Source organism: Mercenaria mercenaria, chromosome 13, assembly GCF_021730395.1.
Source record: "Mercenaria mercenaria strain notata chromosome 13, MADL_Memer_1, whole genome shotgun sequence".
In the NCBI taxonomy this organism is placed as follows: domain Eukaryota; kingdom Metazoa; phylum Mollusca; class Bivalvia; order Venerida; family Veneridae; genus Mercenaria; species Mercenaria mercenaria.
Window position 1 is genome coordinate 71,123,542 of NC_069373.1, and position 22,324 is coordinate 71,145,865.

At 36.0% G+C, this 22,324-nt stretch overlaps 2 protein-coding genes and 1 non-coding gene across 4 annotated transcripts; all 3 read left to right on the top strand.

Annotated features, from left to right (window-relative positions):
- Window positions 1-1,347: 1,347 nt before the first annotated feature.
- On the top strand, window positions 1,348-2,467 carry LOC123528570 (uncharacterized). The gene is made up of 2 exons (XM_045308382.2): window positions 1,348-2,014; window positions 2,290-2,467. Exons 1-2 carry the CDS (start codon window positions 1,420-1,422, stop codon window positions 2,397-2,399), a joined length of 705 nt encoding a protein of 234 aa, XP_045164317.2. The 5' UTR covers window positions 1,348-1,419; the 3' UTR covers window positions 2,400-2,467.
- Window positions 2,468-3,108: 641 nt separating this feature from the next.
- LOC123528569 (phosphate carrier protein, mitochondrial-like) lies at window positions 3,109-21,102 on the top strand. Of its 2 annotated transcripts, none has more exons than XM_045308381.2 (7): window positions 3,109-3,134; window positions 8,364-8,458; window positions 13,308-13,612; window positions 17,204-17,385; window positions 17,918-18,090; window positions 18,686-18,796; window positions 20,489-21,102. In XM_045308381.2, exons 1-7 carry the CDS (start codon window positions 3,124-3,126, stop codon window positions 20,647-20,649), a joined length of 1,038 nt encoding a protein of 345 aa, XP_045164316.1. In that variant the 5' UTR covers window positions 3,109-3,123; the 3' UTR covers window positions 20,650-21,102. The 2 variants fall into 2 exon arrangements, with proteins under 2 accessions (XP_045164316.1, XP_053378193.1); XM_053522218.1 differs by lacking the exon at window positions 3,109-3,134 and adding an exon at window positions 8,102-8,220.
- On the top strand, window positions 19,911-20,106 carry LOC123530621 (small nucleolar RNA SNORA53). The gene has a single exon (XR_006682316.1). It is a non-coding gene; the product is annotated as a small nucleolar RNA SNORA53 (small nucleolar RNA).
- Window positions 21,103-22,324: the final 1,222 nt, after the last annotated feature.

Below are 22,324 nucleotides of genomic sequence, written 5' to 3' on the forward strand. Positions count from 1 at the left end.
ATCAGAGAATCTTTGCTTGTTATAAATCACTTTTGTTAATATTTCGATTTCCAGCATTCCTGCATGCGGTATTTACAAGTTGAATATGTCCGCCATTTTTGTTATGAATGTTTGCGCATGAATTTTAGTAATTTTGCAGGGAATGCTTAAATGACTGATTTATATTGCTACTGATTACTGTTTTGTTAACTTTGATTGTTTCAAAAGTAAATCTTATTCGAAAGCGAGTATGTAATTAGCAAACTTCAGGAATATTCTGGAACGCTCTAGCTGTGTTACTATTTGTTTGCTTTGAACGCGCAATGCTGGAAAATGCTGGAAAATGCTGGAACGCTATATTTTCGTCTCTATTTTGGTTTATCGGAGACAATTGTATCAGTTCCCCTTTTTGAATCAATTCTTTGTATCTGCCCTTACCTTTTAATCTCTTTATAGCAGCACAGTTTACGTTAATTCCATATTATTTAATGTTTACTGTGACTTGACCTGATTACACTGACAGCGCGCTTTTTGTGTCAAGGATTTTGATTGGTCCCCAGCATTCCAGCATCCCTTAATTCCAGCAATGCGTCACTTATAAAAGGACGCACGTTCCAGCAATCTGGGTCAATTGCAACAATAACAATAACATTAATCTACTTCTAAAGTTCGATCTTCAACAACTTTCAAAAATGCAATCAAGCTCTGAAGCTTTAGGTACAAGCGGTTTACCAAATTTCCTTTACTATACTATCGCTATATTCTAGAATCGTGAAAGATATCGTATGGTTTTAGTAGAACTTTGATAAAAACTAAATGGCTGAAAGTAGTTCTTTGCAACTGGTCCATTGCTGTGTCTGCCTTTAATCTCCTACGTGTTTATCATTTTTACTGTAAGAAGCATATTTTATCGTTAATATATATTGAGAATACGTTATTGTTAAATTAAATAACATATAAAACTCTGAACTTCATTCCTGTTATCTTTTAAAGTGTATTTATAGGATCAGTTCCTCCACCATAGTCCGATCCATATCTACAACAAACCATTTATAGAAATGGTTTCTTTGTAATCCGTACTCTTAGTCACAAACAACTTTCTCACCACTGGCTCAATTTTCTCACGGCTTTCTCCACCAGAACAGATCAACTGAAACAACATATATAGATTTTCCACTCGACAAGACTGGCACAGCAATGATGCGATTTACTCAGGGAACACGATAAGAGTGACTAAAAGTGCAGATTAAATATTCCTAGACTATCCTGTATACATATTTGTCAGAAATCCAAAAGCCTGGGTGCTTACACTAGCCTTGACTTGTTGTAACAAACTGTCGTAGACATAAACAGATAAGATAACAAACAACAGTTCATGTCATTGCACTTTATGATTTTTAAGAAGAAAGGACAAAAATCTGTAAGCTCACATACTTAAATATGCGTAGATTTTTAAAATTAGTATTTATGTGGATATTTTGTTTTTTGTCGTCTGCTGAAGAGAATCGGCGGCGATTTGTCGCGGATGAAGTGGACATTGAGACGGAACTTATCAATCTTAAAAACGAACTGACTGCGTTAAAATCGCTTGTCGGCCACACCTACATCCGATGGGGAAGAACGACGTGCCCGCCGGAAAACAGAACTGAGCTTTTATACAGCGGCTATATGACTGGAGACAAGTGGGACCAGTCGGGCGGAGGATCCAACAATCTTTGCATCCCAGAAATCCCTTCATGGGGGAAATACGTTGACGGATATAATGGGGGATCGGAAATCAGAGGTACAGAAATCGAGGTTGATAACAGTGTTTCTACGTTGTTGTTTGGGAAGTTGGCATATAACCAAGACATCCCTTGCGCTGTTTGCCGATCCAACAGGGCTTCACATGTAATGATTCCAGGGAGAACAACTTGTTATTCTGGTTGGACGGAAGAATATCGTGGCTATGTTGTTGCAAGTAAGCCAACTTGGGCCGCAAACAGCGACTACATATGCCTTGACTCCGGGCTTGAATTCGTTACGCACGGAGCAGGTAAAGTTAGCTTTCCATGACTTTTATTTCGAATAATATCCAAAAAAAGCCTAAAATAAATACACAAAATACCCTGATATAGTGTATTTTTGTAGCTTAGGTTTGAAGGTTGGTATTTTAGCAATGAATCGATTAATATTCTTTGGAACAAAAATCAAATTTCCTAGCCACTTTTTCACTTACGATAAAAACATTAAACAACTAGTTACCGGTAAAATCGGTAACAAAATTCATATTCAATTACAGTGTTATATGACTTCTTTATTTCGCTACAGGAGACGACGAAGAACATGTGGTTAAACCGGTAGAAGTTAGATGTGGATCGGTTCCGTGTCCACCATATGTTGATGGTAGAGAACTGGCCTGTGTCGTTTGCACGAAGTGAAACGTCTGCCTATTGCTGTTTTTCCGCAATGTAGTGTTTTCTTTTTTGAATATCATTACAGCAAATGATTTTTCTCTTTTTGTTGATTTTCCAAGAAAACCTTTAGTCATGGTATAAACTGTCGGCTCATGAACAGCCCGTCGGATAATGGAACTGAGCTTTATAAGCTAAACAAACAGTGCTACCAAACAATGCATTTTATTTCTTTACCCGGACTTGTTCAAGGCCTAAATATCATAATATTTACATTCGCTCTATTCTTTTCCATTGAAAATTATGACGTTCATTTCGTATGAACAGCAAAAGGAAAGACGCGACTGCATAAAGATAACGGGCCGCTGTTTTGACGACCTCCGACTACAGTCATGGAGAACGTTCCTTAGATGTCGTCGCAGCTGTTCTCTCTGGTAAACAGAATGGCCGGAAGGCTGATTTTAATGGATTCATGGATTTGCCTATCCTATTCTGTCGTTCATTTCGCATGAACACCGAAAAAAATATTTCATTTCTTAAATGACGTTTCTTTAACTTGAAAGACGTGTATAATTTAAATTTGGTGTACTTTATCCTAAGGATGAATGTGCTTTACTTCGAGATTACCTACAGAGATACACATGTAGTTTGAAGTAAAAGTTACACGTCCTGGGTCAGAACTACGCTACAGTTTGGCATTTGATTCAGAAAAAAATGTCAATACAAATCTACCGTATGCTATCTCCAATTAATGAACAGCAGGTTCGTGTTGATGAAATTCTTCTTATATTAGTTTATTGATTACATCAAAACAATCCAACATTTTACCTACCTATTTTTCAATGGCAAAAGATGGTGCCTGTCTCGACGGCCTGCATGCCTGCAAAACTTATTTGTTACCTTTTATTTAATAGTCCTATGTGTACAATTTGAAAATCTCGAGAATGACATTTTATGCCCTTACTCCCGCGTCACCCCACGCCCCCACCCCCGCGGTGTCGAATATAGTGTTTGAACTGTTAGTACGTCCGTCCGTCATTCCTTTCGGCCAACCGTCCGTCACACAATTTTGCGTACTCAACTCCTTCGTTTTTCATCCAGTTCAATTAAAACTAGGTGTACAACATCAACATGAAGTGGACATGCGCTTGTTATCGGGACTTGACTTTTTTCGTTTTATTTCTTTTTGACATCACAATATATAACAACTACATCTGAACTTTTCATCCAGTTGAAATGAAACTTGATATAAACATCATCAACATGAAGTATACATGCACTTATTGTCGGACTTTCATGTCCGATTATCATAGTTTTCTGGAGCTATGACCCTTTTTGAACTTTTGCAGAACGTTGCGTACCTGACTCCTCTTACTGTTTTCATCCATTTGAAATGAAACTAGATACTCTCAACATGAAAGTGAACATGCACATATTATCAGCACTTTTATATCCGATTATTTTATTCTGTAGTTATGATGTGGACTTTGGAATATTACAGCTACAGCAGAATCATATGTACTCGTCTCCTCCAACATTGTCGATCCAGTTGAAATGAAACTGGTACATTTCATCAACATAAAATAGACACGCGCATATTGTCAGGAATTTCGTGTCCGGTTATTTTTTGTAGTTGTGGTCCTGTTGAGGACTTCACTTATTATTCTGCCAAGCATCTTTAAGAGGTACATGTATATACCAAACAATGTTGACATTTTTCTTTACTTTTTGAATATTGAATAAGTAACTGACTGCCTATTTCCCGATTCACGGAAAGTATTTTGACGGCCTGTACTGTAATTCAAGATGAAAAGACACCCAATTGCCGTCTACAATATCCAAGAAAAGGTGAAAAACGTAACGTGTAGGTCTAACGAATATATTTAAGAAATAATATATCCCAAGCAGTGATTTTGTCATTCTATAAAACCAAAGTTCAGATGCGAAGGAGTTAAATCACGATGGCACTGCTGAACGATAAACAATTATACTTAACATGACCAAAGTTTGGAGTTCAGATGGGAAGGAGTTAAATCACGAGGGCGCAGCTGAACGATAAACAATTATACTAACACGACAATAGTTTGGAGTTCAGATGCGAAGGAGTTAAATCACGAGGACGCAGCTCGTCGATAAACAATGATTTTATTCAAGAGAAAATAAGCACAATTTCTTGCATACCAGACGGGGATTTCCAGTATCTTTACCGGTGCTGGAAAAATCCATCTTACACCCTGGGGTGTAAGATGACTCCCGTGCTGTAAATGACGTATTACGAACTACGTATATGTAGAAGATTTATGTAGTAATTTATATTTTATTTAAAAAATGGAATAAAAATTCAATACCTTGACAGTTCCTATTGGTTCCTGGTAGTATATTTCTCGATTCAAATAACGTTATTTTATCAAAAATTCATAACGTTACGCTGCAACTGATAAAACAAAACCGGAACTAAACATTGTTGTTTGTTTTGAAACGTCATGACGTCTTTCCTGTTTACGGACGTTGATTTCCCGCGCTTTGTTTAAATACACTGCCACAAGAAATAGTTCTAAAAAGAAAGCCATTTGATTGATTTTATTTTTATTAATAATTCTTGAAATCGGTATGCAAGAAAAAGATTCTGTCACTGGTTATAGGTGCAGATGGAAATATCCGGCTCTCGGGCAACTGTTTAGGCGGTAACTCGGCAAGGAGCCTCGTTACCGCCTAAACAGTTACCCTCGAGGCCGGATATCCCTATCTGCACCTACAACCAGTGAAAGAATCTTATATTCTTGCATACCAGACGGGGATTTCCGGTATTTTTACCGGTGCTGGAAAAATCCATCTTACACCCTGGGGTGTAAGATGACTCTCGTGCTTTAAATGACGTATTACGAACTACATATATGTAGAAGATTTATGTAGTTATTTATATTTTATTTCGAAAAACGGAATAAAAATCCAATATCTTGACAGTTCCTCTTTGTTCCTGATAGTATATTTCTCGATTCAAAACACGTTATTTTATAAAATATTCATAACGTTACGCTGGAACTGATAAAACAAAACCGGAACAAAACATTGTTATTTGTCTTTTGGAACGTCATGACGTCTTTCCTGTTTACGGACGTTGATTTCCCGCGCTTTGTTTAAATACGCTTCTATAAGAAATAGTTCGAAAAAGAAAGCCGTTCGACTGATTTTATTTTTATTATTACATCTTGATATCGGTATGCAAGAAAAAGATTCTGTCACTGGTTATAGGTGCAGATGGGAATATCCGGCTCTCGGGTAACTGTTTAGGCGGTAACTTGGTAGGAACCTCGTCACCGCCTAAACAGTTACCCTCGAGGCCGGAAATTCCCATCTGCACCTACAACCAGTGAAAGAATCTTATAGTCGTTACCGGTTAGCGTAACGTTTAAATGTTAAATTGTTAAAGAAGCGAAATCTGACGTATTTACGGAACGAATTTTTTCTAACGTTAAGAATGTTGTCATACTCTGTGAGGATGAAGAAAATTAGTTTCCAAGAAGAGAAGAAAAAACACAGGTCACCGAACTCGGTTTAATTTTATAGGGCATTTTCTTCACCCACTGTTTAAGCATTTCTGAATTTTTGTAAAATTGAAAAAAATGGTGATACTATATAAAACACATAATATCCCACTTAATAATATAGGGATTTCAGGTCTTACAGGTTAATATGTATGCAAGGTGATGTCAGTATTATATAAGCATAAATGTCACTAACAAATCTCTTTCATTTTTACATGTTGACATAATCACCCCACCCACTTTCTTTTTAATGGAAAAAAACGTATTTAGATCTACAAAAAAATCTGACGTTAAGATTTTCAAAACAATTTTCAGCTTTAATGACACACAAAAATGTTTCAAAATGGAAAGAAAAAAAGTTCGGGTCACCGTGCATCTAAGAGATTTATTAAGAAAAAACTGTTAAAACTGGTGAATTTTGATATTTTTTGTTCTTTTTGTTTTAATTTATATTTTCTAGAAAATATAAAGAGCTATCTTGAAAACTTTTATTTCTATTGTAGCTTATCATTATATGTATCAGTCAGGAAAATATCAAAACCAAACCTGGTCTATTTTAATAGATATTTGAAATTACCTACCCCTACCCCATTGTAAATCTTACGTCAATTTTAGGCAAATGCCAGCCAAAAATAAGGGTGAAAAAAAAATTGTCGCAAAAAGTATATTCTAGTTGGTTAAATGGTACATTATTAGCCATATTTTAATTATTTAGCATTAATTTTTGGCAAAACTTGTTTGAAAGCAATATTCGAAGAAACATTTTTCAAAATGGCGAATATCCTGAAAAGAAAACGCTCGTATACATCCTTAAAGATTGTTTATTTACTTATTTATTTGTCTAGTTATCTTTGTTTCGTTAAATTTAATCATTAAATACATATTTTTTTCAGATCTAACAAGACACAATTCCGGAATTTTAAGCAACTCTAAAAATGTTTATTGTCAAAAAACATTTGACCTGGATGAACCTGTTATATTATTTATATCCTCCATATTGCACTTGATCCTAGGACACACAATAGGGCGCTCTAGGGACATGACCTAGATAGATACCAGGTCTTTCAGTAGCGCCCATTGATTTAACTGAATTCCTATGCTGGAAAATGCTTTAGTAGTTACTTCCGCGGCTGATGTTGCGTCTTACGTTGGTTTTGTTGATATGGCGTGAGGCGATTTCTTCTTTACTTCTGCCACGAGATAGCTAGGTAAATAACGATAATATTGTAAACTTTTCAGGAAGTATGTGCATTTTTTTCTGAAATCATTTCAGCATAAATAATATTTTCTGCATGTTTTATTCTTTCTTGAAAATGTTTTGTCGCAAAATTTCGCGTTAATGCTTGGTATCTATTACAATAATATTCAAAACGAGCTTTTTTTCTTAAAGCATTATTGCAATAAATTGTTTTTCTAGATATGCCTTTTATTTCCAGGAAACTTTAGCTACGCTACTGAGATAAACATTTCAGAAAAGTTCGAAATATCAAGATAATTTTTGAAAAAGTCACATCGCGAATATACTCTGAAGAGCTTTTGAACTGACTGTAACATTAAGAACATATTATATAAAAGCTGTAAAAGGAGAGAAAACTCAAACAGGTCATAATTAAAGCTATGCTGGATTTGCTGATCTTGATCCATGGGTCTAAAAACTGCTATAAAAAGATCTCCTTTTAAATTATATAACTAAAGGACATAAAGAAGGTCAGGTAACATGTAAAAAAGTGAAACGAAAAATCGACACAATCGTGTATAGCTAGAAAATGGTTATATTAATAAAAAGATCTATTATCACCCCAAATCAGATTTGGGAAGAACTGATCAGCAACTCCCTCATAGACGTACAAATTACAAGCATTTAAGGATGAAACAAGTACAAGCAGGTGTGACAGAAACATAGGCAAGCACATTGAAAGCAATAAATGAAAAGAACATTAATCAACAAAAAATAATAATTCGCTGCATTAGCACAGAGCAAACAAAAACAAATTAGCAAATAAATGAGAGAGAAAAACCAGTATTTAACAAACTGTAGTTTTCTTATATAAAAGTTAACACCCCTTTTTCTTTTTCCATAGTAGCGATATAGTTCTTATATGAAATAATGAACAGCCGGATTTAGTGGTGTTCAGTCCCTTAGAGGTCTGTGGAAGATAGTGGTGTCTGGCCTATCATGGTAAGGAACCGGGAACGGACTGAAACGGCGAATACCGTTGCGTTTCTATGACGTCATAAAATTTTGACCAATCAACTTTTTAACCGTTCTGTCCTTTGGAAGATTGCACGCCAGCAGTGTAGAGGTGGGGTATTGTCATTGGATTTTTTTGGTATTATTTAAAGGTTATGTCTGATAATTATTTATGTAAATCTTTAAACACAATGAATAGTTTATTTCAACTTCGCATTCTATATTTTTGTTTTTACCAAGGTATTATATTTTCAGTGCAAAAATGGCCAAATCGACAGAGAAGCCGGCTCAGAGAAAGAGCCTTTTCCCAACTCCATTCAAAACGCTTCAGTGCAGTTCAGGGGGCAAAGGTATAACGTATTTCTTTTTGTCCGATATTGTATTATTATTTCATGGTCAGCACAGCTTCATATTTTACATTTCTTTTTCTGTCAGGAACCTGACAATTTTTTCTTTGTCAAGGTCATTCAAACCACAGGCACAGAGGATAATTTTTGGGTGTAGAAATGCTTGACCATGTTCCGCAATCCAGGCTACAATGCTCCTGTAAAATCTTTTTTGTAAGCATTGTATATCTCTATGCAGACACTAATCGTACAACTGAAGTAAATTTTTCTGAGTAGTTGGTTTATTAATGGGCCATTTCCGAAAAATTTACCCCTCCCCCCCCCCCCCCCCCCCCCCCACTAACGGAGACATTTTAACCCCCCACCACTCTACCCCTTCCTCACCATGGTTACCACAAAATACCCACCTCTCCTTCTTCCAAAATACACACTCCTCCCCATTGGGTCCCTCCACAGCAATTTGTTAAATTTCTTTAATAGAATCCATAAAACGGACCCTTTCCCAAAATTGAAAAAAATGACCATTTTTCCCAATTTTTCAGATAAAAATATTCGCAAAAAGGAACAACAAAAAACTTGAAAACATCTGCGATCCCGACATCCAAATCAGCAAAAACTTGTTTAGAATTTAGAGCATATTCTTTTATGCCAGCAAAGTATGAATTGAATCAATCACACCTAAAAGTGGTAACAGGATTTCGCAACCATACGAATGAAGAAGTATTTGCTTTGTTTCTTACACAAAATTCCCAATTCGGATGAGAACAGTGCTTTTTTTTCCCAGTTCAGTGATTTCAGTCCGACACGGCTGGCAAAAATAAATCGCTTCTCCAAATTACCCCCACACACCTCTCTTCCATTTATTTGTAAAATACCCCCCTTCCCCAGCTTGAGAACTGCTTCCACACTATACAAACAAAATCTGTCATTTAGTGTTTTACTTTGTTGCAATTTTTTTCCATAGATCCAGGGTCCACGCTTCTAGGCGACGTGAGCGAAGTGGTCGCTTTTTTTCTGATGACTTCGCTCTGTTTGTACAGAAAAGCGAAAAACAAGTCGCCCTTAAATCTGGCGCCTGAGGCAGTTGTCATACATGTATATATCACATATATCAGCTTCTAATCAGCTTGTAAAAACATTACATAATCAATTAGCGAAACTTATCCCGTTACGGGTTGTAAACTTCACCTGTCAACAAAGTATTCTCCGCCTATCACCGAACATCGTTAGGATGATTTTAATTGGTCGAAAACTTTGGAAACACCAATCAAACGAGGCGAAACAAAATTGCCTTTAATTGATTTTGTGCATCACGGATAGAAAGTGTGTGCATCACGTGTGAAAACAAACAACTAAAAACTGTCAAAAGTAGGGAAATAAAAACAAAAACACAAGTATGTCGGCGCAAGAGTCAGTAGCTGATTATAGGATGATAGCCCTTCGCAAATTGACCGATAGGGCCTAAAGAAAAGCTCTGAATAATAACCAGAGTTGTTCGTAATGTATGGTTTTAATTGCGGCTGCCAGACGTAAATATCCGTGTTATACACAAATTAAATTGAAATTCAGACAACAGATATTTAATTTCAATCAAAAAAAATCAATCACAATCAATTTTAGATAAGAACACATTAGCTTTTATCTTTTTGTAAAAGTTTTTTGAAAACGAAAGTAGGCTGTCAGATTGTCTGCTCGCGGTGACAACTTGCCGGTATTTCATGAACATTTTTCTTAATTTTCTCCAATAAAAGGTATTGTCATTGTAGACTTTAATATCAGATACTGTCATGTGCTGTTAAATTGTCTCTGCATCATCACAATTTGTGAAATATATTCTTTAGACTGGAGAATTGGGCAATGCTTATGAGTGTATCAGTATCCGGACATGAAATTTTGGATATCCGGATTTTGACCAGCTGGGGTTTGAAACAGGGGTGTGCATGGATAAGAATTGAAAAATTAATTTTCTATTGTTAGTTTTGACTGGTGGAAGGAAGATGAGCCTGGCAAATCGCACTGTGTTATATGTAGACTGGCAAAATTTGATAAAGCATATGCAAGGGGTCATGACACATGAGCCGAACAACAAATCACACTACACATGCCTGTTACAATACTGATGCTGATTTAGTATTATTTATGAATGTTTCAAACTACTGCATAAATCCATGCTCACTGTGTGTGTTTGTATTTGATACTTGGCATTTTGTACTTATAAGTAAAATATGTGTTGTTTTGAAATGTTATTCCTTTGTGTTGTACCATCAAAACTGTAATATACGGTTTAATTAATGACTGTTTTGACCCGCAGCCTCACTTCTCCCTGTTCTGAGAAAACTTCTCCCTATTTTCACTGAAGGGAGAAGTCACTTCTCCCAATTTTTCTGGGCTAGCTTGAACCCTGTAGATCTATCGTTTGGTTTATTTTAATGCAGTACATGTTCTTCATGATAGTACTTGAATTTAACAGCTGCAAATAGAATACATAAGAAATTTTAAAAAAACTTTTCGACAGAGTAAATGGTTGCTGCATGATGATTATTTACTCTACAAGCCAGGAATGCTTGAAATATTTGTGAATGGAGCAAAATTTTGACCGTTGCAGAATTCCTTGCACATTCTTTTGACAGTAGGGAAGATCAAGTACTTCATGGCTCAAGCTTGGTCCAATTTTTTGGGAGAAGTCACTTCTCCCTCATGCTGACTCAGGGAGACTTCAAGGAGAAGTGGGAAGACTTTGCATCAGTTTTTTTTAAATTCTACCTCAATCATCGATGAATGTCTAATACTTTAAAACAAGCTGCTTACAAGTCATTTCCCATAGTTACCAAATAATTATGTATCAATACCAATTAATCGCTTGGTTAATCAAACAAGTATTTTTACAAAATGCTGTTTTTGCACTCGCACATGTTGACAGTTCAGTGCTAAGTGTCAAAGACATAACTGCGACACTGACTTTGATGTGACGGATAATTTGATTTGCTTTCACACTTCTCTTGAATATCTCACAAGTATCTGAAGTAGGCATAGCTTAAATTATGCCTTCGACATGTAGTGTATTCAACATTTATTTTGACATCTCGTACATTATCAACAGTCCGATTAGCAGTAAGTAGCGAGTGTGGATAAAAAATATCTGCCAACTTTAATTTCGCTTTGAGTTTAGTTTTGAGCAAAGTTTGATTCTTTGAGGCTCATCATTGCAAAGAATATGTACTGCATTGAAGTTAACCAGAAATATAATTATGGGAAGTTGCAAAAAGAGTAATGCACAACATGATTTTCAAGGTGGATATATAGAAATTTCCTTGCAAACATTTTTATCTCTACAGAATTTAAGCCAGTCACTGAAAAAAAAAGCTTGGATAACTTTTCCCCCACTTTATGATTAGTATTTGCATTGGGAATTAAAATGGAATGTTTCTCATTGCAGAGTTGGTGCAGCCATTCTGCGCAGGCGCGGAATTATTATCCATTGGAGCGCACGGCAAAATTACTCATTTTTTTGCATGTCCGCATGCATTTAGTGTATCAAATGCATAATATACTGACTAGAGGTTAGGGTTAGTATCACCATGGTTACAAAATGTATACATTTAAGATATTTTCTTTCAAATTTAGTTAATCCGGTACATACCGGAGTCTGTAATATATCACAGGTGCACCAACTCTGTATTTAGTCACAGTCATTAAAATGATGAAAAAAGGTTATACAGATGCATAGTAAGAGGGGCTTAGGGTATGGGCCTGGGAGTGTTCCACACCCAAGTGTCTGTGATTCGATTAAACACATATACCACAGAGCGCAAGTTATACTTGTTTTACATCATACTGTATACCAATCTGACTAAAGTGCTTGATCTTCTAAACGAAGATCTGAGAACGACCCATTCACATTCGTCTTCTGTATATTTTGGATTTCCATTATTGCTATTTTTATGTTATCCAATCAGACGACTTGTTCGATTGTCAAAGAGTAAGAAAAATACGCAGTTATTCCAGGACTCGAACCCGGGACCCCTCGCTTACAAAGCAAGTGGCCTACCGACTGAGCTAACCGGCTATTTGATACATTACGACATAAGAATTGTAAATATCAAAAGTCAATGCTACAGGTAGATTTGCAAGATGTTGTAAGCTAGGCTCTGATTGGCTAGTGAATGGGCCGTCAGAACGAGGCAATGAATAGGTCGTTTTCAGATCCTATGCGTAGCGTAATAGGAGATGTACTTTAGTCAGATTGTACTGTATACTTAAGAAATAATAAGTTCCCAAGTGTGGTTTATCGTAGAATAACCCGTGTTTAGAGTTCTAATGCGTAAGAATATATCATGAAGGCCGTAGGCCTGAGTGATATATTGTTTGCATGAGAACTAAAAACTCGGTTTATTCTACGATAAATCACACTTGGGAACTTATTTCGATTCTAACACGACATACTAGTATCAACAGTGTTAGAAAAAGTGGTAACTACTTTTTACGATCGTGTTACGCACCTGGATAGGATGACGTCATTGCACGCAAGTGGTTTATTGCAGAATAACCCGAGATCGATTTTGCTCTACATGTATATAGGTTATTTGCTGATCTTGTTAGAATGTATATTAATCAGTAGATAATATATAATACTAAAGAAATTAATGTATCCCATTTCACAATATCTGTAATATTGATTAGAGAGTCTTACACAAAACCCCATACACGATGTGAAAGAATTCAGTTATGTGGACAAAATTAAAAAACAAATGAAAAAAAATAGAAATATGATGTATATCTTGTCCAGTATCTGGAATTTAGAGATCTGGTATCCTTAATTTGCTTTTCTACCTTTTTTTTTTTTTTTTTTCAGATGAATACAGCTGTGAGTTTGGATCAAGAAAATTTTATGCACTATGTGGCTTTGGTGGAATTCTCAGTTGTGGCATAACACACACAGCTGTTGTGCCTCTTGATTTGGTCAAATGTAGAATTCAAGTAGATCCAGCAAAATACAAAAATATTGTACATGGCTTCAAGCTCACTATTGCTGAAGGTGGTATGAGAGGTCTGGGGCTTGGATGGGCACCAACCTTCATTGGCTATTCTATGCAAGGCCTGTGTAAATTTGGATTTTATGAGGTCTTCAAGAATCTTTACTCTGGACTCTTAGGAGAGGTTTGTACAAAATAGTAATCAGTATCTCAGTATGATTAGGAGTAGCACATCTGAGATATACGAGGGTTGTTCAGAAAAAACGTAGATTGATGCCGCAACTTCAAAATTAGCCAGCAAGGATGTCTGAATAATTGGTGTTATATTGAAAAAGTAATTGTAGCATTACAAATGCACTAAATCTGAAACTGAAATATATTTGTTTTGTGATCATTTGTTTTAAGTAACAGGTACAGATCCCAGCTCATACCTTCAACTTTGCGATAGTTTTCATGTTCAATTTAATTTTATTTTAAAGGTCCATTACTAAGGGAAAGTGAGTTGGCAATTTTTTTCATAGCCAGTGCATAGACTTCTGCAAGACACTAAATAATGAAGATTGGCAGGTTAAAATTTGCAGAAGGTCTTTGGAACTCAAAGAAATGTATGTGTATTATGTTGAAATTTCAATGAATCGACAGAATGACCCCCCAGGTCTTTTTAACTTTCTTCATACTTCATAGAAAAATAATTGTACATATACTGCGATTTATTTCGAATTTCTACATACCAACTTTCATTTTCCAATAAAATGAAATAGTTTCTGTGCTTTTTAAAAGAAATTAAAATGTTCACTTTCCTTAGTATTGGACCTTTAATCTGTTGAAATATACTAAACAACTTTTCTCATTAAAAAACTGTGTATCTTTTGACAAATAAGAATATTCATCTTCAAGAGGAAGTAAGTTTCTGTTAATGTAAAAGAATACATTTGATTGAATGTTTTTTAGCCCACCATTCAAATCACTCTGCGTCCGTCCGTTAACAATTTCTCGTTTTTTGCATCTCCTCAGAAACTACTTGGGGGATTTTGACCAAACTTTGTCAGAATGATGTATTGGTACCCTAGTTGTGTCCCCCTGAAAATCAGACTGGTTCAACAACTTTTTAATGAGTTATGGCCCCTTGTTTATTTCTATAACTTACAGTTACATAGATTTATATAGGGAAAAATTTTGAAAATCTTCTTGTCCAAAACCACAGAACCTAGGGCTTTGATATTTGGTATGAAGCATCATCTAGTGGTCCTCTACCATGATGGTTCAAATTATTTCCCTGGGGTCTAATATGGCCCCGCCTGGGGGGTCACATGGTTTATATAGACTTATATAGGGAAAAACTTTGAAAAACCTCTTGTCCAAAACCACAGGGCCTAGGGCTTTGATATTTTGTATGTGACATCATCTAGTGGTCTTCAACTAAGGTTGTTCAAATTATCCCCCTAGGGTCAAATATGGCCCCGCCATGGGGGTCACATGGTTTCTATAGACTTATATAGGGAAAAACTTTGAAAATCTTCTTGTCCAAACCACAAATCCTAGGGCTTTGATATTTGTAATGTAGCATCATCTAGTGGTTCTCTACCAAGTTTGTTCAAATTATCCCCCTAGAGTCAAATATGGCCCCGCCCTGGGGGTCACATGGTTCATATAGACTTATATAGGGAAAAGCTTTTAAAATCTTCTTGTCAATAACCTACAACATTCAAATTTGGACCACATGTATGGTTTTGAGTGGCAAGATGAACCTTGACATGAGTTGACCTTGTTTTTGACATAGTGACCTACTTTCACATTTCTGTAGCTACAGCCTTCAAATTTGGACCACATGCATAGTTTTGTGCACCGAAAAAAACTTTGACATTGACCTAGTGACCTACTTTCACATTTTTGAAGGTACAGGCTTTCACATTTCTCAAGCTACAGCCTTCAAATTTGGACCACATGCATAGTTTTATGTACCGAAACAAACTTTGACCTTGACATTGACCTAGTGACCTTCTTTCACATTTTTGAAGGTACAGGCTTCAAATTTGGACCACATGCATAGTTCAGTGTGCCGAAATAAAATTTGAACTTGATTTTGACCTAGTGACCTACTTTCACATTTCTCAAGCTACAGCCTTCACATTTGGACCACTTGCATAGTTTTGTGTACCGAAAAGAACTTTGACATTGACCTAGTGACCTACTTTCACATTTTTGAAGGTACAGGCTTCAGATTTGGACCACATGCATAGATTTGTGTTCTGAAGTAAAATTTCACCATGACTTTGACCTAGTGACCTACTTTTACCTATTTCAAGCTGCAGCCTTCAAATTTGGACCACTTGCATAGTTTTGTGTGCCAAAATGAACTTTGACCTTAAGATTGACCAAGTGACCTACTTTCAAATTTCTCAAACTACAGCCTTCAAACTTGATGCACATGCATAGTTTTGTGTACAAAAAACATTGTCCTTGAATTTGATCTTAAGTGACCTACTTTCACATTTCTCAAGCTACAGCTTTCAAATTTGGACCACATGCACAGTGTTGTGTACGGAAATGAAATTTGACCTTGATCTAGTCAGTAAGTCTTGAAATTTGGAACACTCAAAAATGGTACATTGGTGGGTGCCAAGATCACTCTGTGATCTCTTGTTGTTATTAGGCTTTCAAAATAAGTCAAATAAACTTGCTTTATTTAAGGGGGGCCTTCGTGGTCAGGTGGTTAAGGTTGAATCACTTGCCTCTCAGCGATGTGGGTTCAAGCCTAAACTTGAATTCGTCATGTGACATCTAGCTGTCTTATGGAAGGTTGGTGGTTCTGCCTGTGATGAAATAATACAGGGAGAGGCGTCTGGGGTTTTCCTCCACCATCAAAGCTAGCAAACTCATGTGAGTCATCCAACTGGCTTATGGAAGGTTGGTGATTTTACCCAGGTGCCCACACATGATGAAATAATGCACAGAGGGGCACCTGGGGTCTGCCTCCACCATCAAAGCTGGAAAGTCGCCGTATGACTAATGTGTTGGTGCGACGTTAAACCCAACAAAAACAAAAAACCGAAGCTGGAAAGTTGTCATAGACCCTATAATTGTTGGTGCCACCAAAAATCTCGCTTTTTTAGAGTAATTCAGAAGTTTCTGTCGGTGTTTACGCTGGGTTCTTGCATTATTTGATGTTTTGCTAACATTTTCAAATGTTCTAGGAACCTAATTTTTTGTCAGACCACTTATGACTGTCTTAAAGAATGAATTACCTATTGACGTTAAATTTTAAAGAGACATCACTTGAAAATTAGATATCGTATAATATTATATATTTAAAGAGTTTTGGTGATTTTCTTTTGCAGAAATTTATGTAACTTTTTGTGCAGTTATTGATCATTTTACATTTAAGACATCACAATGTCTACTGGGCCTCTGTGGTTATTAAATAAACTCTAATTCTCATTTCTGTACAGTACTACTGTGTGACATCTTTCTGATTTAATATGTGCAGTTGCTAGTGGACATAATTCTGGTTGTAAAAATGTAATGGTACCAGTTGTACTAAATTTCCGTTAATGGGAATACGGTGTGGCCAATCTAAGTATTTATTGAACACCCTTCATATTTTAATAAAAATTTTATAGAAATTAACTAACTTTTATAAAGTTTATAAACATATCATACCACTTATTTTGTAATATCAGTGTAAGCATCATATTTTGTATTAAACTAGATTTAAAGAAGATATATCAGTTTGTTACACAAAATTATTGAGCTTTTAACTGTTATGTCACTGCAGGAAAATGCATACTTATGGCGAACCTCTCTATACTTGGCTGCCAGTGCTTCAGCCGAGTTCTTTGCTGATATTGCGTTGTGTCCTATGGAGTCGGTCAAGGTGAGAATTCAGACCAAACCAGGATGGAGTAAAACATTACGGGAAGGTGCACCGAGAATCATGAGGGAAGAAGGCATGAATGGGTGAGTTCAGCTGCATGTTCTTTCTTTATATGAATGCCTATTTGTCAAAATATTGTTCAAGTTAGAAAAATGCAAAAAGATGGTCATTATGATTTTGTTTTCAAGATGGGATGCTCTTTTTATCTCTTAGCGTACATTACCTACAGGTATGCTCTTAAAATGAGGGTGTCATTTTCCATGTACACTGTTCATGACTGAACCACTTTCTGGTTCTCATTCCTTTGGGTAAAGGTCTCAATTTTATCATCATATGATGAAGTCATGTAGATGGCTCGTGGAAGGTCAGTGATTCTGTGAAGGTGCCTCCCTGTTTCTGAGTCTGATATAATGCACAGAGGGGCACCTGCTCACTCCAATATAGCTTGATAAGCATTGAATGTTACCATATGACTTGAACTGTGTCAGTGGGACTGTAAAACCTACAAAACTGTCGTTAGAGGTAAAACCTACATGTATGTACTATGGAACTAATGGGTATGTTACTACAAGAAAAAAAATTTTTAATATCCTTATTAATTTTGTTTGATTACAGGTTTTACAAAGGCATTGTCCCATTATGGAGCCGACAGATTCCGTACACAATGATGAAGTTTGCCTGCTTTGAGAGAACTGTAGAAGCTTTGTACAAATATGTTGTGCCAAAACCAAGGGCAGAATGCACCAAAGGAGAACAACTTGTTGTTACATTTATGGCTGGATATATTGGTAAGAGCTTTTTTTTTTTTAATCAGACCGCTTGGTTATCGCTCTAGGGTAAGTACAAGGTGACCATTCTAAAGGTTGAGATTGACTTCAAATGCACTTTTACAATACAGTGGAAAAAACCCAGTAAGTCTGGAGTTGTTTATTTTTCGCCTCGTATTCATGAATCATGTTGAGGTGTTTTGTGTTACTTAGAGGGAACTTGATTGATACTGTATGAGATCTAGAATCACTGGTAAAACTTGTCTGAATATCTCATGTGACTTCCAATTAAATACCTTTATGTTAAACTTTCAGAGGACTGTTTTAGTTTTAACTAATTGATTTTAGCTAGATTGTTATGGAAGCATTAAGTTTATTTGAACCACTCTCGACTCAATTCCTGGAAAAAACAATACTGGGGACATATGAGAAGGTATGGTCATGACCCCACTCACCCAGTGGGGCTTGAACCCACGACCCCAGGTTGAACAGGTGCCACCTTAACTTCAAGACCACTGCTCCTTTTCCATTTTGTATGTAAAACGTAAGAGCATTTGTTTCAGTTTGTTAGAACAAAAAATGGTTTATACTAATTGATTACATACCTTTTTTTCAGCTGGAGTATTCTGTGCTATTGTGTCACATCCTGCTGATACCATTGTATCCAAGTTGAACACAGATGCAGGCAGCAACTTCGTAGATGCAGCAAAGTCCCTCGGACTCAAAGGTATTGTTAGCTACTTCCAGGTTTTACCATATTTAGACACAATATTACATCACATTGTGATCAGGCCTTTAATCTGAAATTTTCACAAGTGCAATTCATTTGATTTAAATACTTTATTTCTTGAATAAGGATTTAGACAAAAGAGAAACAGGTAATGTAAGCCAGAGTTTGAATATATTTTATCAGGGAATACACTGCGCTTTTTAGATTATTCTATCTTAGAGGCTACAGAGTTAGTTTCATGAGTGCCCGTCTGTTGTGAGTTGGACCCGGCAACATAATTTTTCAGAAATTTGACATTGGTTTAGTTGTACAAGCAGTTGTTTTTGCAATGGGCTGAGAAGTTAAAGTTGCTGACTTTAAAACCACTTAAATCTACCCTCTGTAGTTCAAGCCATCTTGGATCATGGTAAGGAAATCTCCAACTGTGTCTGACAGGTGCACATTGGGTCTTCTTTTACCATTAAAGCTGGAAACTCGCCATATATTACATCCAACTAGACAAAACATTTTTGCAAACGTAAAACTAAAAATCCACATGCCTTAAATCCAGTCTTGGGTTGCCTTCTGTTGTTTGACAAGAGGTAACACAAGCTGTAATGGTTTGATGTCAGGACTGGATGAGTCAATCATGTGGTACAGTAATATACCTTAATTTTGTGACTTTGCTGTGAGGCATATTTTTATCTTGCACAGTCACTTGTTTGGACACATCTGGATTCTTGCCATGAGGATAAGATTTGTAAGCCAAGAAATCATGAAAGTACCTGATGGCCAAATATTGATTTGATTTGGTTTAGTTAGTGTTTGTACAAAGTAAATGCTGTAAGGTATTATTTGTTGTAGTATGTTTATATTAGTTTGTAGTCTAGCCTCTAAGTATTGGCGTAAATGGAAATTTGTTTCCACAAAAATATTGCAGTTTATAAGTATTCAACATTTTGTCAGGTATGGCAGTAATTTGAATGCTTAATTATAAATGTTTTGTTGTAGTGCCATTGTCATATTCAGCGAGCACCCAGACTCTCGTGCCTGTAGCACATATTTACTTTATTGCAGTCTAGGTTGGTGCAATGTTTAAACTTTGTTGCAATTAGTAAACACAATTTGATTATCCACAAGCCTTAAATCCAGTCTTGAGGCCTATGTCTTTTGTCAGCACTTCCTGTGTTTGATGAGAGATAGCTAGCAACCTCTGGTTGTATGTCAGGATTGGATGAGTCATTCTTGTGGTAAAGTAATATACCTTAATCCTGTGACTGGTAATTGTATTGTTCATCAGACTTTACATTGTCACTTGTTTGGACAAAAGACCACATAAAATAATTGTCTATATGTAGTTATATGCCATTGTTTTACACCTTGCCAACTGGTAAAATAAGTTTTTGCAACACACATGCATGCACACTCTTGCAGTCTTAGTTCAATAGTTTACATAAATTTGCCTTTGTCCTTGACTGCAGGTTCATGTAAGTACCAGTATGAAATCTATGGCATAGTGGACAGTCTGCCAGATACGACTAAATAGTTGTGAAAAAGAATTCGACACAATGTAATACAAGTACAGCAGTCTGTAAGATACAATTTTTTCGTGCGGAAAGTTTTAATTTATGAAGAGGTGGAATATTTGAAGGTACTTAATGGTAACGCTGAGTGTTCAGAAAGTTAACTGACATGATTTCTATATTTCAGGTATGTGGAAGGGTCTGTTCCCCAGAATTATCATGATTGGTACACTGACCGCCCTGCAGTGGTTTATCTACGACTCTGTGAAGGTCTTCTTCCGTTTGCCACGCCCACCACCGCCGGAGATGCCAGAAAGTCTGAAGAAAAAGCTTGGCATCACCAATTAATGACAGTCTAACATAGGATATAATAAATTGATATTTGAATTAAACCGTGACAGAAATATTTTGAAACCTATTGCTGATGCAGACAGTTTGAAATGAAATCAAAAAGTATGTAAAAAAAAACTTGTTTGATAGAACAGTGTTTTGAACAAAAAAGAAAAAATCACAAGACTTAACGTGTTTGTGTTTCTGAATTAATATACTAAAAGTGGTTAACGCGATGATAATGCCCAATTGTACAGGTGTTTAAGAGTTTTTTGATTGCCTAAATTGATCATACATGTTTACATTTATGACCTCCACGCTGGTATCGTATTAAAAGGTTTCAGGAAAAGTTTCCGGCATGTATCGTGTGATATTTTTGTGGTGTATATAATATTTATAATGCTTGAAATTTTTAATGACAAAAAGTTATTAAATTGAGTTGTTTAATAATAGACCAGATCTGTGAGTTAATCCTTGTTTGAGTTCTGTTTTATGCCCCCAAAACATTTTTGATTGGGGGCACTTGTTGCTCTTGTCAGTCTGCCTGAATTTGTGTTGTGCATATCTCAAAAAGTATTTGACCCAGAGTCAACCTCACAGGATTGTTACTCAGCACAGGAAGCTGTGCGCCTGATGTTTTAATTTGAATCTCACACAGCCAGACCAGAGTTATGGTCCTTGACTATAATAGTAAAAAATGTGCATAAAAAGTGGATGTAGGTTAATAATGCAGTAATTTGGTCAAAAATGTGCTTCCGTGGTGTACTCGAAAGAAGTCCCTAATAAATAGATCCTAATTTTTCCATTTTTCTTGAATTTGCACGTAAATCGGGGGCCAAATGGGCATTATTTCACTCGTGGAATGAATTTTACATAAAACAGGACACTTCTTGCTAATATTCACATGTTTTCGAGTTGTTTACTTGAAAACGAAAGTAGTGTGTTTATTCTGCGGACCGCTTTCTGAAATGCGGCAATATGAGGGTACCTGACTTCAGTTGACTTGCATTTCACTGCATATTATTCAACACCCCTTTTTAGCTCGACTTTGCGAAGAAAAAGTCGAGCTATTGCTCTCGAATCGGCGTCGGCATCACCGTTGGTTAAAGTTTTTGATAAAATCAAATATCTCTGTTACTATCAAAGCTATTGACTTGAAACTTAACATAGTTATTTACTATCAAAGTCTACACCAGGAGAAACTATCCCCATAACTCTGATTTGAATTTTGACAGAATTATGCCCCTTTTTAACTTAGAATTTTTGGTTAAAGTTTTTGATAAAGTCAAATATCTCTGTTACTATCAAAGCTATTGACTTGAAACTTAAAATACTTATTTACCATTAAAGTCTACACCAGAAGAAACAATCCCCATAACTCTGATTTGAATTCTGACAGAATTATGCCCCTTTTAAACTTAAAATTTTAAAAAAAAAAATTGATAAAGTCAAATATCTCTGTTACTATGAATGTTTTTGACTTGAAACTCAAAATAGTTATATGCAATCAAAGTCTGCACCAAGAGACACAATTCCCATAACTCTGATTTGAATTTAAACAGAATTATGCCCCTTTTTAACTAAGAATTTTTATTAAGTTTTTGATAAAGTCAAATATCTCTGTTACTATCAAAGCTTTTGACTTGTAACTTAAAATACTTATTACCATCAAAGTCTACACCAGGAGAAACAA

What these genes read in the sequence shown, in the direction of transcription:
- LOC123528570 (XM_045308382.2), top strand. Translation starts at nt 1,420, where the DNA reads ATGCGTAGATTTTTAAAATTAGTATTTATGTGGATATTTTGTTTTTTG. An exon ending in ATTCGTTACGCACGGAGCAG is followed by an intron (nt 2,015 to 2,289) that starts GTAAAGTTAGCT and finishes ATTTCGCTACAG; the next exon opens with GAGACGACGAAGAACATGTG.
- LOC123528569 (XM_045308381.2), top strand. An exon ending in GTGCAGTTCAGGGGGCAAAG is followed by an intron (nt 8,459 to 13,307) that starts GTATAACGTATT and finishes TTTTTTTTTCAG; the next exon opens with ATGAATACAGCTGTGAGTTT. An exon ending in AAAGTCCCTCGGACTCAAAG is followed by an intron (nt 18,797 to 20,488) that starts GTATTGTTAGCT and finishes TCTATATTTCAG; the next exon opens with GTATGTGGAAGGGTCTGTTC.